This window comes from Mustela lutreola, chromosome 1 (genome assembly GCF_030435805.1).
Source record: "Mustela lutreola isolate mMusLut2 chromosome 1, mMusLut2.pri, whole genome shotgun sequence".
NCBI lineage: Eukaryota > Metazoa > Chordata > Mammalia > Carnivora > Mustelidae > Mustela > Mustela lutreola.
Genome location: NC_081290.1, coordinates 182,712,195 through 182,726,663, shown reverse-complemented (window position 1 = coordinate 182,726,663; position 14,469 = coordinate 182,712,195). Strand labels below are relative to the sequence as shown.

General features: G+C 38.7%; 1 protein-coding gene across 4 annotated transcripts in view; it reads left to right on the top strand.

Annotated features, from left to right (window-relative positions):
* ARHGAP20 (Rho GTPase activating protein 20) overlaps positions 1-14,242 on the top strand; it is a 130,300-nt gene extending 116,058 nt beyond the window's left edge. For all 4 annotated transcript variants that reach the window (XM_059179980.1, XM_059179966.1, XM_059179989.1 and 1 more), the window contains exons 10-15: positions 511-689; positions 2,063-2,224; positions 5,821-5,930; positions 8,129-8,318; positions 8,838-8,952; positions 10,015-14,242. In XM_059179980.1, the coding sequence (XP_059035963.1) occupies positions 511-689; positions 2,063-2,224; positions 5,821-5,930; positions 8,129-8,318; positions 8,838-8,952; positions 10,015-11,870 (2,612 nt within the window). In that variant the 3' untranslated portion in view covers positions 11,871-14,242. The remainder of the gene's footprint in view (positions 1-510; positions 690-2,062; positions 2,225-5,820; positions 5,931-8,128; positions 8,319-8,837; positions 8,953-10,014) is intronic.
* Positions 14,243-14,469: the final 227 nt, after the last annotated feature.

Below are 14,469 nucleotides of genomic sequence, written 5' to 3'. Positions count from 1 at the left end.
AAAAAAAAAAAAAAAAGATAACTCTTGGTGTTTTTCATTCCTCTTCCTTTTCCTCTTCTTTTTCCCCTTCTCTTTCTCCCTCCTCTTTTTCCTGCCTCTTTCCTTCTGTTTCTCACCATTTAATTGTGGTATGATTTAATCTTCAACTTCTTTGTATGCCTCGTCTCATTTTAAAATAAGATATGTGTGTTAGTATGAAACACCTTTTGCCTTAAGTTGTTATAGTAAAGAGAGGCTTTTCTTTGCCTTTGAAAATTCAGTGACAAAACTCAAGTAAACAGACAAGTGATGTTCCAAAGATGGGATAGAGAATAATCCAAATATTTGATTTTTCCTTAATTTATAAAATATTACCATGTAATTTTTTAGATTAAATTGTCAGTAACAAAGGATATCTATAAGCATTTTTCTCATTGAACCATAGAAATGAACATCTTATAAGTTGGAAACTGTCAAAATAAGACTAAGTGAGTTAAAATAGTTTTCCTAATAATCTCACTTCTTCCTTAGACTCAGGTCAGAAGACATTTAAAAGGAGAAGGTCTATCATAAACTGGGCCTTCTGGCGTGGGTCCAGCACTCACCTGGATAACTTACCAGTGTCACCAACATCGCCTGTGCCAGGGCAGCTCTTCGGGGTCTCTCTGCCAAGTATTTGTGAAAATGACAATCTGCCCAAACCTGTCCTGGTGAGTCTCGTTAGGGCCTGTGACACTAATGGGAATGGAGAACCCTGGGAGGGAAATCTCTTCTTAAATGGGAAAACTATAGACACAGCTTTGGCTTTGGCTGAGAATTTTATTGTTACTTCTAAGAAAAAAAAATCTGATTAAGCTATTGTAGAATCCTAAGAGAGACATAAATGGGAGAGATCATGGAGGCTGCTGGTTTCAGGAAGGAGCCATGTAAACCTGCTCGGATAAATCAGAGTTTGGCTCTGTAGGCAGAGTCCACTCTGGAGTCCCGTTATCCCCCATGTTTCTCTCATGGCCTTTCCAGAACCCTGTGTTGTTCTGTAAGCCTCCTTTAATCATTCTAGCAGCAGAAACCACTCATTCTTATAATTTTTTAAAATCTGACATGTCTTAGATGTATTTCAGGTGCCTACACATGTACATCCTCTGGCATTCAGCTCCCTTTTATAAATAGAGTGGTTCAGATGAAACCACTGAGTCTGTACTATGTCCTTGATATATGGAATGATCACTGTTCAGCGGCATTCATTGAGTGCCCCGCATCCCACAAGCACTGTGATGGATGTACGGGACATGCGGGACTTGACCTACATCATGCTGTGACATGGGCTGCCCACTGGCCTCACCATCGTCGTGCTCACCCTCCACAGTACACTGAGCACTTATCACTACCATCAGCCCTACTTTACAAATTTTAAAAGTCTCAAGTTTACTAGAGGTCACAGAGTAAATATATGCAATAACCAGGTTTCAGATCACATGGGTTGCTCCCCAACACCCATTCTCCTTCCTACACCACAAGCAAAGGACATTTCTTGCTAGAAAGAAAACTAAATGAAAGACTGATCACAATGCAGCGGAGAAAACTTCCTGGAAGAGGTGATTTTTTTTAGCCTGATTTTCAAAGAACGAAGTAAATGCAGGAAGTAGAATGTGTTATGGAGTCACATAAAAAGAAAGACAAGCAAATGGAGAATGAGTCTGGCAAGAATATTTCCATATTTGGAGGAAAGAGTCCATATTTGATGGAAAGAGTCCACATTAGAGAATAATAGGAAAAGAGGAGTAAGGGAAGGAGGGAGGCAAGTTTATAGGGACCTTAAAACAGTCAGAGAAATATGATTTTAAACACAAAAGATAGTCTCATTAAAGTAAAATGTTTTAGATGCTGAATATAGCAAGAATAAGTAGGGGAAGAGATTTAGAGATACCAAAACACAAACTGACTTCAGTCCAAGTAACAGCCCCTCCTCCAGTGCTTTTCCCCTGGGACACCCTAGCCACTGGTGGCCAGAGAGGGCAAGTGTGTCTTCCCCTGCTTGTATCTGTGAAGTGCCATTTTGGTTTTTTCCTTTGCTTCCTTATAGGATATGCTTTTCTTTCTTAATCAAAAAGGACCCCTCACAAAAGGGATCTTCAGACAATCGGCCAATGTGAAATCCTGCAGAGAGCTAAAAGAAAAACTGAATTCTGGAGTTGAAGTACACCTAGACTGTGAATCTGTTTTTGTGATAGCATCTGTCTTGAAGGTAGGAAAGGTTCTCCCTTCATCTACCCCACAGTGTAGCTCTGGGAGAAGACAACTGGTTTCTCTCATTACAACATTTTTACCAGCTGCAAAGAACCATAATGGATTTAGAATTTAAAAAGTGTTAAAAAAAAAAAACAAAAACAAAAATCAAAAATCACTTCACAAAATCAACATAGGTCTTTAAAAGTCCTTGCCAACGATATGGCAAGTCAGAAATGCTTTTTGAATTTTTTCGTCCCACACCACTCTCATCTTCATTCTGCCACCTCATACAAAAAAAAAAAAAAAAAATTAAATTAAATTACAAATAGTCAAAGCACGTACCGCATATTTACCAAAATAAACATCCTTCCTAATAAAGGCAAATTTTCAAAATAAACTTGTATTAAACTTTGAAACAGAGTTTACCATAATAAACATTTGCCTAACAACTAAAACAAAAAATTGCTCACAGAGATCACTGAAAATTCCATTCACTTATACAATCATCATGCCTTCCCCTGTCCCCTGGTGCCTTTCTAAAATAAAAGCAGAGTAGGAATGACTCCAGCATCTGGGTCTTTTATAAAACCCTTACTGCATTTGGCACTTTTTTTATGGTTTTTACTTACCCTTTGCCCCTTGGTTACTTAACTCACACCCATAGTTGAGTTAGAACTCCTCTACAATGTTTTCCTCCCCACATTCTTGCAGATGCCTCACATGTTTTAAAAATCTAGAGTCAGTACCACCTCAGCTATAGCTTCTGCAGACCAGTCTCGGGCTCCCATCTCCCAGCCCAGCTGGAAAGCACCAGGGTAAGGGGTGGAGGAAAACATGGTGGAGATGACCCTTCCGTGTCCCTCCTCCTGTTCAGCCGCTTACAGAATCTTCCTTCATGACTTAATGGATAATCAGATGTTTCCTGGCAAATGAGCCACTTCTGCTCTTAACCCCTGCTGTAGACTTTTGCAATAGTGTATCAGTCAAAAACAATCAGAGAGCTGGCTCTAGGCTCATTTTATCTGTTTTGCAAAGGATTTGTGACTACTCTTCTGTCCTGAAATACAAGAAAGATATGTACAGTTTGCTTAGCCAAATGTATGTCTAGTATATATATGCATAATGAATTTTCCCTTTTTTCTTTATATAATTAGGCTTTTTCCTATCTCTTAATTTAAAAATTTAAAAGCCTACATTTTGGAAAATTTTCCTTACTATGCTATTCTTCATAGCACCACATTTAAAATTTTATACTAAATTTTTGAGATTATTATCGAGAAACATGGTTCTAGAGGAGTCAAATTATATTTCAAATTGCAGAAATATCACTGGTCCAAAAATATCAAAAGACAAATGATTGAAAAATCTGGTTAAATGGGTTTCAAATAATTGAAGTTTTGTAATCATGTAACTGTGTGTTACTCTCATTTCTTCCCAGTGGTTGCAGGAAAGAAGATACTTTTTGCCAAAAGTTTTTGAGCTTCTGGTTTGTTTTGTTTCTTGTGTTTAAGACTATCTGGAAGTGGTACTTAAATTTTCCTTTAATTTTTTTACTTATGCTGGTTTTGCTTAAATACAAGCCTAACTCTTCAAACTGTTATGGGAAGAAAATTACTTGAGACACTGTAACTTTGATCCATTAGACTTTTAAGGAAAAGTTCATTTTTGATCCTACAGGAATCTCATCTCAAATTAATTTGGGAGTTTTGCTGATGACCTAGGCTCTGCTCTTGGAGGGGAAGAGGCTTTCAGTTGAGTGCTGTGAGCTGGTGATTGTAATTCAGAACCAGAGCTCACATCCTTTCTCAGCTGTGATGGTGGTTGTATTTCGTAACTTGTTATTCCAGCTGTGGAGAGTTCATTGAGATGTTACGAGTTATTATCTTTCAAGTGTAGGTTTAAGATTTAATGATGTTTTTCTTCAAGACAGATCATAAGTATGTTTCCCACTGAGATTTAAAAAGAGAACTATTGTCATTGTCCCACTTCGAAATAACAAATTTTGCCTCTTCTAAATCTGACTTTTAAAGTAGGTGCAGCAACTAAAATTAGTTCGGAATTATGAAAATGTAATAGCGCTACCCAAAAGTAGATGACTTTTGTGATGACACATCTCAATTACAAGTATCCAGGTACATTTCTACAGAAGAAATAATAGAACAGAGAGAGACTTTGAAGCAATCTCTTCCTACTTGTTAACTGCTCTAAAAAAAATTTATGGTAACAGGTGACATGACTACAAAGAGGTGTTTTAAGTTATCTTAAAAATCTCAGTTACGGTTCGTTGGCCTTACCTTGTTCCTCATCAGTGTGTGGCCATGGAAAAAATAGCACCAGTTCAGTAATGACCTCTGCCAACTTTGTCTGGGACTGTGTGTGGCATTCAGGTGTACAGAGAAGAAGGTGGGTTCTGTCCCTGCCCTGGGGGAGCTCATACTGGAGAAGATGCACAACTAGTCAGCAGAGCCTAACAGTCAGATGCCACAGCTTCCCAAGTAGTGATAGAGACAGAACACAAGACTAACGGGTTGTGTGTTGCCGTCTGTAAGGCACATAGGTAAAGTTGTTGACTGGGTTCTCCAGCAAGAGTTAAAACTGAGCAACTGCAGACTTTCACCTGCCTCCATGTTGTAAGCAAGAACTTGCAAGACCATGAGTACAGTGCTTAGACCTGAGATTGAGTTTTTTCCTGCCTAATCGTCACTGAGGTAGAGATTAGCCTTTGCAAGCCTGGCCTTGTTAGCACCAAGCCTAAGCAACAGAGAGAGTTGGCCTAGATCACAAATGAATATAGGACCAGGACCAAATTTAATTTGTTTTTATGCTTTTTATAAACAAAAATCAAATACCCTTGATCATATCCTATTTGTGATATGGTCTGGTTTCCCCACACCCAGCCCCACCAGCAGTCTCAGCAGACTAGGGTCTCAGGGGATAATGTACCGGGCATACTGTTAAGTGTGTGTCAGGCATGTGGGTGCTGTCCCAGACCCCCAGAGCCCAGACATACATAGCCTTGAATGCTTCCTCCCCCGTCCCCATTTATGAGGGGAATGCCAGGAGAAACTCTGAGTTTCACCTCTGGATGGAGTTTTCACCAATGCCACTGGAATATAAAGTTCCAAAATGACAGGGACTTTGTTTTACTCACTTCTCTGTCTCCAGCCCCTCAACCGTCCCTGGCATATTAGAGCAATTATGTGTAGAATGACCAAATGAGTGACTATTACATTAGGAACCTCACAAATGTCTTAGTGTGTTTCTTTGAATGGGTGATTGGAGAGCAGAAAAAAAGGACTTGGGTTGGTTTGCTAGACCCTGTCATGTTGTACTAGTTGGTTAAAACCTACACAAATGAAATTCCAGCCCAAAGAGGTTGTCGTTATCTTTCCCATTGTACCCCAGACTCCAGTTTCCCTCTGGTTTTTGTTAGAAAAAAATCAAAGCCTGTGTTTCTATGTGCGCACAACAGTGGAAAGTTGGCACAGAGCTCCATGTATTCCAAAAAAAGGAGGACTTAACTTTTCAACAAAATGTTTGCTTTTTTATTTCCCCAGTACATACATAGCATGAGAATAATGACTTAAAATATTTATTTTCCTTCTGTAAAAGGATTTTCTACGAAATATTCCAGGAAGTATTTTTTCATCAGATCTCTATGACCATTGGGTCTGTGTCATGGATCAAGGAAATGATGAAGAGAAAATAAATACAATTCAAAGGTAATTATTCTAATTTAGTCATGTCTCAAAAATACTTAAAAAAAAAACTTTTATAAGCTTGTCGACTCAAGTAATGATGACTCTCACAAAGCCATATCCATGAAGACCAGTTTAAAAATAGATTTATGAAAAATTAAGAAAAAATAAAAAATAAAAATAGATTTATGCTAGCTACTATCATTGTTATTATTGTTTTTCCCTAATCTTATTAACGTGGAATACTTGAGCATTGTACACCTCCTGTATATCTGAATCTGATAGGAGCTGAAACTCATTAAACTAATAACTAGACTCAATCTACAATTTATGATCTTAATTTTGGTAAATACTTAACTAAACCTACAGCTCTTTGTCTATCTCATTCAGCAACTAAATTCAAACAGAGAAAATTCCCTCCCCTTCAGGAACTGACTGTCTTAGTAGAGTAGATAGATAAACCAAGGATTATAGGTATAGCAGATCAGTGCTACGAAAGAGATATGGAGGAGGTACTGCAGAGAGACAGTTTAACTATTGAAAAGTGTCAAGGAAAAAGCCTGTCCTATCACAAAGAATGCATTGTCTATTCTCGTGCAAATGGAGATTGCTGGCAGAACTCACCACCCAAATTCACTGTTTCCTGCATTATACGAGAACTGGAAAGAAGTGTCCATTAACAAAAGGCAGTACCCCCAGTTCTGTAAAAACCCAAGAATCCTAGTATCATTTATCTGCATAGGCTTGTTTAGTACAATTTTTTTCTTGAGCAACTTTCAAATATGAATTATTATCTATACACTAGATAGAACATATTACAACCGTTGAAGACACCAGAAATCAAAGCCAAGTCACACATACTATCTGTGCTTCCATTATGATTAGGTAGAAGCCAGCTTCTCTGCGTTGTTGCTCATTGTCTAAAACTGTGTATCCTACAAACTGTTAAAGGATGATTTTTTTTAAAAAAAAAGTAAAATTAAGACTCATTCAAATATAAAATGAACAATACAAAATTTTTATTTAAATCTCTAATGAGAGAACCAGTTGGATGTTACCACCAGTTCGAAGGAGACTTCAAACTACTACAACATCCATAGTTGCTTCAGAAATGCTGAAATGATTTTACACATAGACACAAAACTGGCTTTTTTTACTGGAGCATGAAGGGGAGCAGTAAATCATATGTCTCTCCACCAGACAGAATTTTCAAATCTATGGACAGGTGTTAAATGTAGTGCTATCAGTAGTCTGCAATTTACAGAGATGTAGAATAGCTCAAAGATAATAGGGCCCCTAGGGAATCAGATAACCCAGAAGAATATGCTAGACAGCACCTTACTTTCCATTAAACACACTCAGTAATCTCTTAATTTATTTCAATATCTCTTATAATTTGTCCTTATGAAACCTTATGAAACAGTGTCAGTCCATCACACTGAAGAAGTGCCTTTGTGCTGTTTATGCAGCAAGAGTCACGTTACCTTATTTTCCCTCCCAGGTTGCAGACTTTTGTTGAAAAGAAACAACCATGATCATCAACGTATATGTCTTTTTTCTGGATAGTAGCTCATATAATTTTCAATGAATAATAATTTTAAAATCCCCTATCAATTACAAAATAGGAACAGTAGGAAATGTACTGTTGTAAGCTTGACTTATATATGAGAGTGATACCAGCAAGAAAAAGAAGTTTGGGACAAAATTGACCCCAAGGTGATAGAGCAGAACATAAGCTCTCAGAATGGACCTAAAAGTCTTAATAGTTGAGGTTTGGGTTCTCACCAAGAGATAGAATTCCTGTATTGCTACTGAGAAATAAAGAACCACTAAAATTTAATTATTGTTTAATTTCATCAAAAAGCTTTTTGGGGGAGGCTTGGTTGAGAATATTCTGAAACATTACAGGATTGGCCTAAGTTAAAACACATTGCATTAATTTCAGGTATATATTTCAGGCAGTCAGCAGTTTTTTACAAGCCATTTTTCTGCATTATTTTTCATCTTCATTGGGTTGTGAAGACAGTGTACAAAATAAATAAGTAAATCCCCCATCCATGTTTCCATTCTTTCTGTAAGGCATGTACCATAGTAACTGAAATTCTTGCATATCTGAACTGTGTTCTTTCTTTGCATGGTTTCCCATGAAAAGCAAGCGTTGCTTATCTACACAAGTTTTTTATGAAATGTCTTTCTTAAAGAGTGCATTTTTCTGTCTTTAGGCTATTAGACCAACTTCCAAGAGCCAACGTTGTTCTCCTAAGGTATCTTTTTGGGATATTATACAACATTGAGCAGCATTCCTTGTCCAATCAGATGACTGCATTTAATTTGGCCGTGTGCATTGCTCCAAGCATTCTTTGGCCTCCTACTTCCTCCAGCCCAGAACTAGAAAATGAATTTACAAAAAAGGTAATGAAGTTTTTCATTTTTATGCCCTGGGGGACTGAGTCCCCATTTTGAACCTTAAATTTAGGGTATTAATTCTGAAAGACGTTTTCTGGAATAACTTAAATATACCTCCTTAGAAATTTGAGTGTATTGAGTTTATCCTACCCTGGTAGATTATAGAAAGGTACTTTCTTGAGCAAAACAGTGATAGCAGTTCTGGGTTACTTCTCTTCTCCCTTCAAGGAGGCAAAACACTATGGCTGACTTAAACCTTAGAGTTACACGAAAGAAAATGATATGATTTAAATAAAAAAGAAGGACTTTGGACTTAGACAAGCCAAGGATCATTCTTCAGCTCCAAACTTGCCAGATGTACAATCTTGGATAAAATTAGTTCTGTTGATCCAGTTTCCTCATCTAAAAAATGGAGGTGGTGGGATGCCTGGGTGGCTCAGTGAGTTAAAGCCTATGCCTTCGGCTCAGGTCATGATCCCAGACTATATGAAAAGTAGCACTTTCTTTCTGTCCTTTTTCATGCAGGTTTCTCTGCTTATACAATTTCTGATTGAAAATTGCTGTAGGATATTTGGAGAAGAAATCACTTCCCTCTTGGGACAAGTTTCAGTGAGATGTGATACTAGAGAGAATGCCTCAGGTATTGTGAATAATAATTGGATTGGTTTTTGTGAGAAACAGGCATGTGTGAGTGAAGATGCTGGGACAGTGTCCTGGGGCCTGCCGCAGCTCAGTGAAGGAAGCCTCTGACCTCAGTCATGGGCCTAGGGTTTCTGCTCCTCCTTGCATGACCTGCTAATAGGTCAGGTTATGTTAACAGTGTGGTGGGGTTAAGAAATATGTAAGATGAGGTCCAGAACTTCCAGAAGCATCTTGTGTTATGTTTTTAAACTTCTTTTAAAAATATCTTTACAGAGATCCCTAACATGTGTAGTAGAACTGCTGTGGCTGAAATTAGAGTAAGATGTCCTAAAGAGGTGGGGGCAGGCCTGGGCTTCTCCCCACTCTCCTTCCTCTAGTGGCCCTCAAGATACTTCATGCTGTGGAACAGTGTAGAAACCACTAGTACTATGGGGCCAGGGGGGACTTTGAAACCAATCAGCCTTCCAGAATACAGATTCCTGGACCACCAATTACTAGTTATCTTTGACCAATTCCTTTTTTTTTTTTTTTTTAATTCAATTAGCTCATCATTAGTTTTTGGTGTAGTTTTCAGTGATTCGTTATTTGTGGTTTCATATAACCATTCTATGCCCCTGAACATCATTATCTTAATCAATAAATGTGGGTAACATAATGTCTCACTTTTATGATTGTTGTAGAGATTAAAGTAGCAAACATTGAAGAGCTTGGGTTCATAAATGGTTCCTCTGAGATCAAACTGCTCACCCGCAGTCACGAACCTGCATATACCTGGCATTCATTCCTTTATATTTTGGACCATTTCTTGATATTAACATGTCCTCATTGCTTTGAAGAGACCTTAATTAAGAAAGCCTTTTTCTTCAAGAACTGAGATAAATTCGGTATACTCAACATTTTTTTTTTTTAATTCTGGGGAGACTGAAAGATCCTTTCTAAGAGTAGGAATCTGAACAATCTTTATGAAAAGAAAATTAAACTAAGTCTAGAGATTTTTTTTTTAAGGCAGCATGTATTTTTGGTAAGTAAAAATGTTAATTGTGGTTTGATTTTTTGACAGATATCTCTTGCTTCCAACTGAATGACTCCTCCTATGACAGCTTGGAAAATGAGCTAAATGAGGACGTCGATGCTCCCTGTAGTGACTTGGTAAAGAAACTTGGTCAGGGTAGCAGAAGCATGGACTCCGTATTAACCCTCAGTGACTATGACCTCGACCAGCCTGAGGTGGAAGGCCTTTTAACCCTAAGCGACTTTGACTTGGACCGTTCTAAAGATGAAGACATTCAAATGGAACGGCCTCTTGAATCCAAGCCAGCAAATGTGACAGTAGTGTATGCAAAGGTCCCGCTGCGTGACCATGCCAGGGCTGCATCTGGCCTGAGCACACCCAGCTACCTGTCCACAGCTGCAGCAGATGTTCCAAAAAGCCTGAGGCGACACCGGCGCTGCTCAGAGCCTAGCATCGATTATCTAGATTCTAAGCTTTCCTATCTCAGGGAATTTTATCAGAAAAAGCTACGCAAGTCCAGCTGTGATGCAATTCTCTCACAAAAAGATGAGGATTATCTGAAGCAGAATCAACCCCTCCAGGAAGAGGGTAAGACATATTTTAAACATGGTTTAGTCGAAGGCACTGAGAGCAAGAAAAATGCCACTAATAAAAATGTTAAGAAGAAAAGCTTATCTGGGAATGAAGGAAATCATGTGAAACTTTTTTCTAAATCCAAGCCAGTGGCCATTTCTGTGGCATCTTGTAGTCACATGTCCTCACAGGATCATACCAGGAACCAGCCCTTTGGTGCAGATACATCAGGATACTCCCCACCACACACAGCAGATGCCCTCAAGACTTCGAGGAGGCACCGGCGCTGCTCAGAGCCCAACATGGATGACCAGCACTGCAAACTGACCTATCTCAGGGGAATGTATTCAAAGAAACAACATAAAACTAGCTATGAAGCTGGTCTCTTGCATGGAGAGGAAGATTATCTCCAGCGGCACAAGTCATTGCAAATGGAGGGGCAAAAGCTCATTAATCAGAGTTTGGTCATGGGGATTGAAGTGGGCAAGAGTAGTGGCACAAACCAAAACACAGAGAAGGGTTTACCCCCGAGATTAAACATCTGCCCAAGGACTAGCTATTCCAGCCTGTCTTCTCCAGGCACTTCCCCCTCTGGCTCATCAGTGAGCTCCCAAGACAGCGCTTTTTCTCAGATTTCTGAACACTCTGTGTTTACCCCCACTGAAACTTCCTCTCCAATAGATTGCACTTTTCAAGCTCAAAGAAAACAAGACGAGCTTTCTTCTGATTTTAGCAATTCCAGCCTCATTTCTGCAACTCCTGGTCCCTCATCAGGGCAGGCCAGCAGCCACCTGGCTTATACGAAAAAGGATACTGTAGAATGGCATTCACAGATACACTCTGTAACTCTTCATCCAAGCACATGGTTGAGAAATGGTGTGGCCAGTTTGAAAAACTGGTCCCTCAAAAAGAAGGCAAGAGCATCCAGACCGGAAGAAAAGAAAGTAAGTTCTCTAAAAGGGCCCACAGAGCCACCTCCACATGCTGCTGGTATTTCAGAAGCCAACCCACTACAAGAGAGACAGAAAGACATGCCCCAAAGGGCACCTGAAGAACTTGGAACTGTGCAAACAGCCCAGTGGTACAGTTCTTACTCCAGCCAGGACTCAGGGAGACACTGTAACTCTCCATTCAGCCTAGTGGAGGACGGACTCAAGCTTTGTGTGAAGTCCCACCAGGACGGAGAGAATAGTGAGCAGTGCTCCCCTGGTACTTTGCGTTGTAAGAGATCCTTACCCGGCTCTTTGTCTGTGGATGATCTGTCTAGCCCAGACTCAGGGCCTACAGTGGTTTGTGATACTGGGGACCAACAATTAGCCAAAGACATTTAACCACAGTACGAATGTGATGTGTACAAGAAGAGAGACAAGTCTAAGAATCTGATGTCTACAAGAACAGAAACTGGGCTAATAATAATATAAAGACAAGATTATTATGACCCCTTTGTATAAATACATGGGATGGGTAGCATAAGGATAATCACTGCTAATACTTAGGACAACAAAGTAATTTTCTTTACTGAGACCATTTGGCAGAAAGCTTAGACTAAAAAATTTCATCATCTGTTTGGGAGGCTTTTCCTTATTAAAGCAAGGGATTTGTCCTCTCCCATGTTTTTGGAGATGACTAGCAGAGAGCCAGAGAAAACATCTTCTGTAGAGAAAACATGCTTTATATGAGATTAGTACACTGAAAAGGCCAGGATATCCTAAGTGAAGAATAAGGATTGTGGAGAGGCGGGGTGGGTGTAGAGAAACAGCCACATTCCATAGAATGTTTTTAATAACTACGCAAGAAAAATGCCACTAATCAAAGTATCTTTTAAAAAGAGAAAGCATGTCCAGTAATGAAGGAAATCATGTAAAACATTCCTCTGAATCCAAGCCAGTAGGTATTTCTGTGATGTTCTGTAGTCATGTGCCTTCACAGGAAGATTCCAGGAATCAGCCCATCGATGCAGCTACAGTGGCGTAGACTAGAATAATTCAAGAGCCATGAGTATCATAGTTTATTCGTTGGTTGTATTCATTGATTGATTTTTCCATTGGTGTTCCACTACTATACAAAGGCTCCAGAAAGTAGATCTGTGAGGAGAGAGAAGAAAATGTTGCTTATTTCAGTATCCTTTTCAGAGGTGCCTGTGCTAAGAGCATTCTCCAGAAATGCAACTTTTGCTATTAGAAGGTGACCTCCTGACAGCATTGACTCTCCTGGTGTAGAGGAAAAGATTGCAACACCAGTCCTCTCTCTATCTCTATTACACGAAGTTGTTGCCAACATGTGACCAAAGTATGGCTCGTCTTTGTTGAAAAAAAAATGTTTTTCTACAGCACTGTCTCTTAGATTACCCAGCCAGAAAAAAAATTACTGATAAATCGTCGCTTTTCTAATTGTCATTGGCAGTTGAAAGAGTAATTTTAAAGTTGGCAGGTTATAAAAGAGTCACAGAATGAAACGCCCACCAATCAGCAGTCAGGCCTTCTCAGACTATCGTTGGCTTTGGATTTTCTCACCTCTGGAAGTTTTACGTATTTTTGTCCCAGATGATTCATGGTTTATATCCCATTAGTTTGTCTGCTATCCATGAATTTTTCTCCCCTCCCTTGCCTTAAAGGTTATACCACTACATCCCCTGAGTTATCTCCATGGATGATTAGGCCTCACCAGCCAGTGAGAAGGAATAGAATCAGGAAAGGATGTGCATCTTCCTTCATTTTAACTACTTACTTGGAAGAAGTTGCTTAGAAACCATTTGGCCTCTTTAGTTCACCATCCTTTCTCCCACTAATTTATACCAAATTATTTTTCTTAGCCACCAGGAAACTTTCGTGTCAAATGTTCTTTCCCTGTTGTCCTAAAGGTTGAATTTCTGAGTTATAGAAAAAATAATAATAATAATGTTTTCTGTAAAGTAGAAGTCCTTTCAGTATTAGCTACAGGTGCTACCTACCTCTAAGGAACATGGCCGTGTTGGCCCTACGCATTGTAATTAACTCTCAGAACTCTGTGTTCCAAGAGCTCCTTCATGACACTGGCCATCTCAGTCACAGATGTGAAGTCAGTTTTACCTTATAAACAGCCACTCTATGCTTAGATTCCTGAGTGCCCATATGCATCTTTTGTGATTTAATATATAAAGGTAACAGGAAGTTCCTCCCCTTACCCTTCGGGCATACTACTGTCAGAACTGCAAGATGTGAATAAAGTTCTTACGGCTTGGAGTGTCGTTCTGGAAGTAGTTGTTTCTCCACTTAACAAAATAATAGTTCTCTCCTTTTTTCTTTCATCTGGGTGGGTAGAAAATTATTCACCCAGTTTGAAGCATAGAAGAAAATAGATGCTGAGGTTTTCCATAACCATTCTTCTTCTCTGTGTTCCCCTAGATGCTCCTGTAATACTTAATGTGAATAGTTTGTTAATATTGCTGTAATGTATTATATTGTATGATTGGAAGAAAGATGTCATTTTATTATACTCTGTCAATCTATAATATATTAGACTGATGCTTTATCTAAAATGCTTTGAGTTTGTATAATATATCTTGACAAATTTTACTACCATATGTAATGTAATAAATGTGTATTTTTGTACTTGCAGAAACTGCTGCTAACTTTTAAAGTTGTTTGGTTTTCAAAGCACTGAAAATGGATATGTATGAAGTCCATGCTGTCTATTAAATAAAAAAAATCTGTAGAATTAATGATCCCATCAGAGCAATATTGCCCTTTTGTAGAATTGTTTTAGTTAATAAACCCAGTCTTTGCTTAACATTGAAAATTTTATAAAATGTATTTAATATTGAATTGGAACTTTGAACTTTTAGTCGTAGATCATGGTGATTCTCTCTAGAAAAAGAGGGCTTTTTTTTCTTCTGTATTTTCCTAATCTTATCATTTACCAAACAAGTCATGCTTTAGACACATAGTCTTC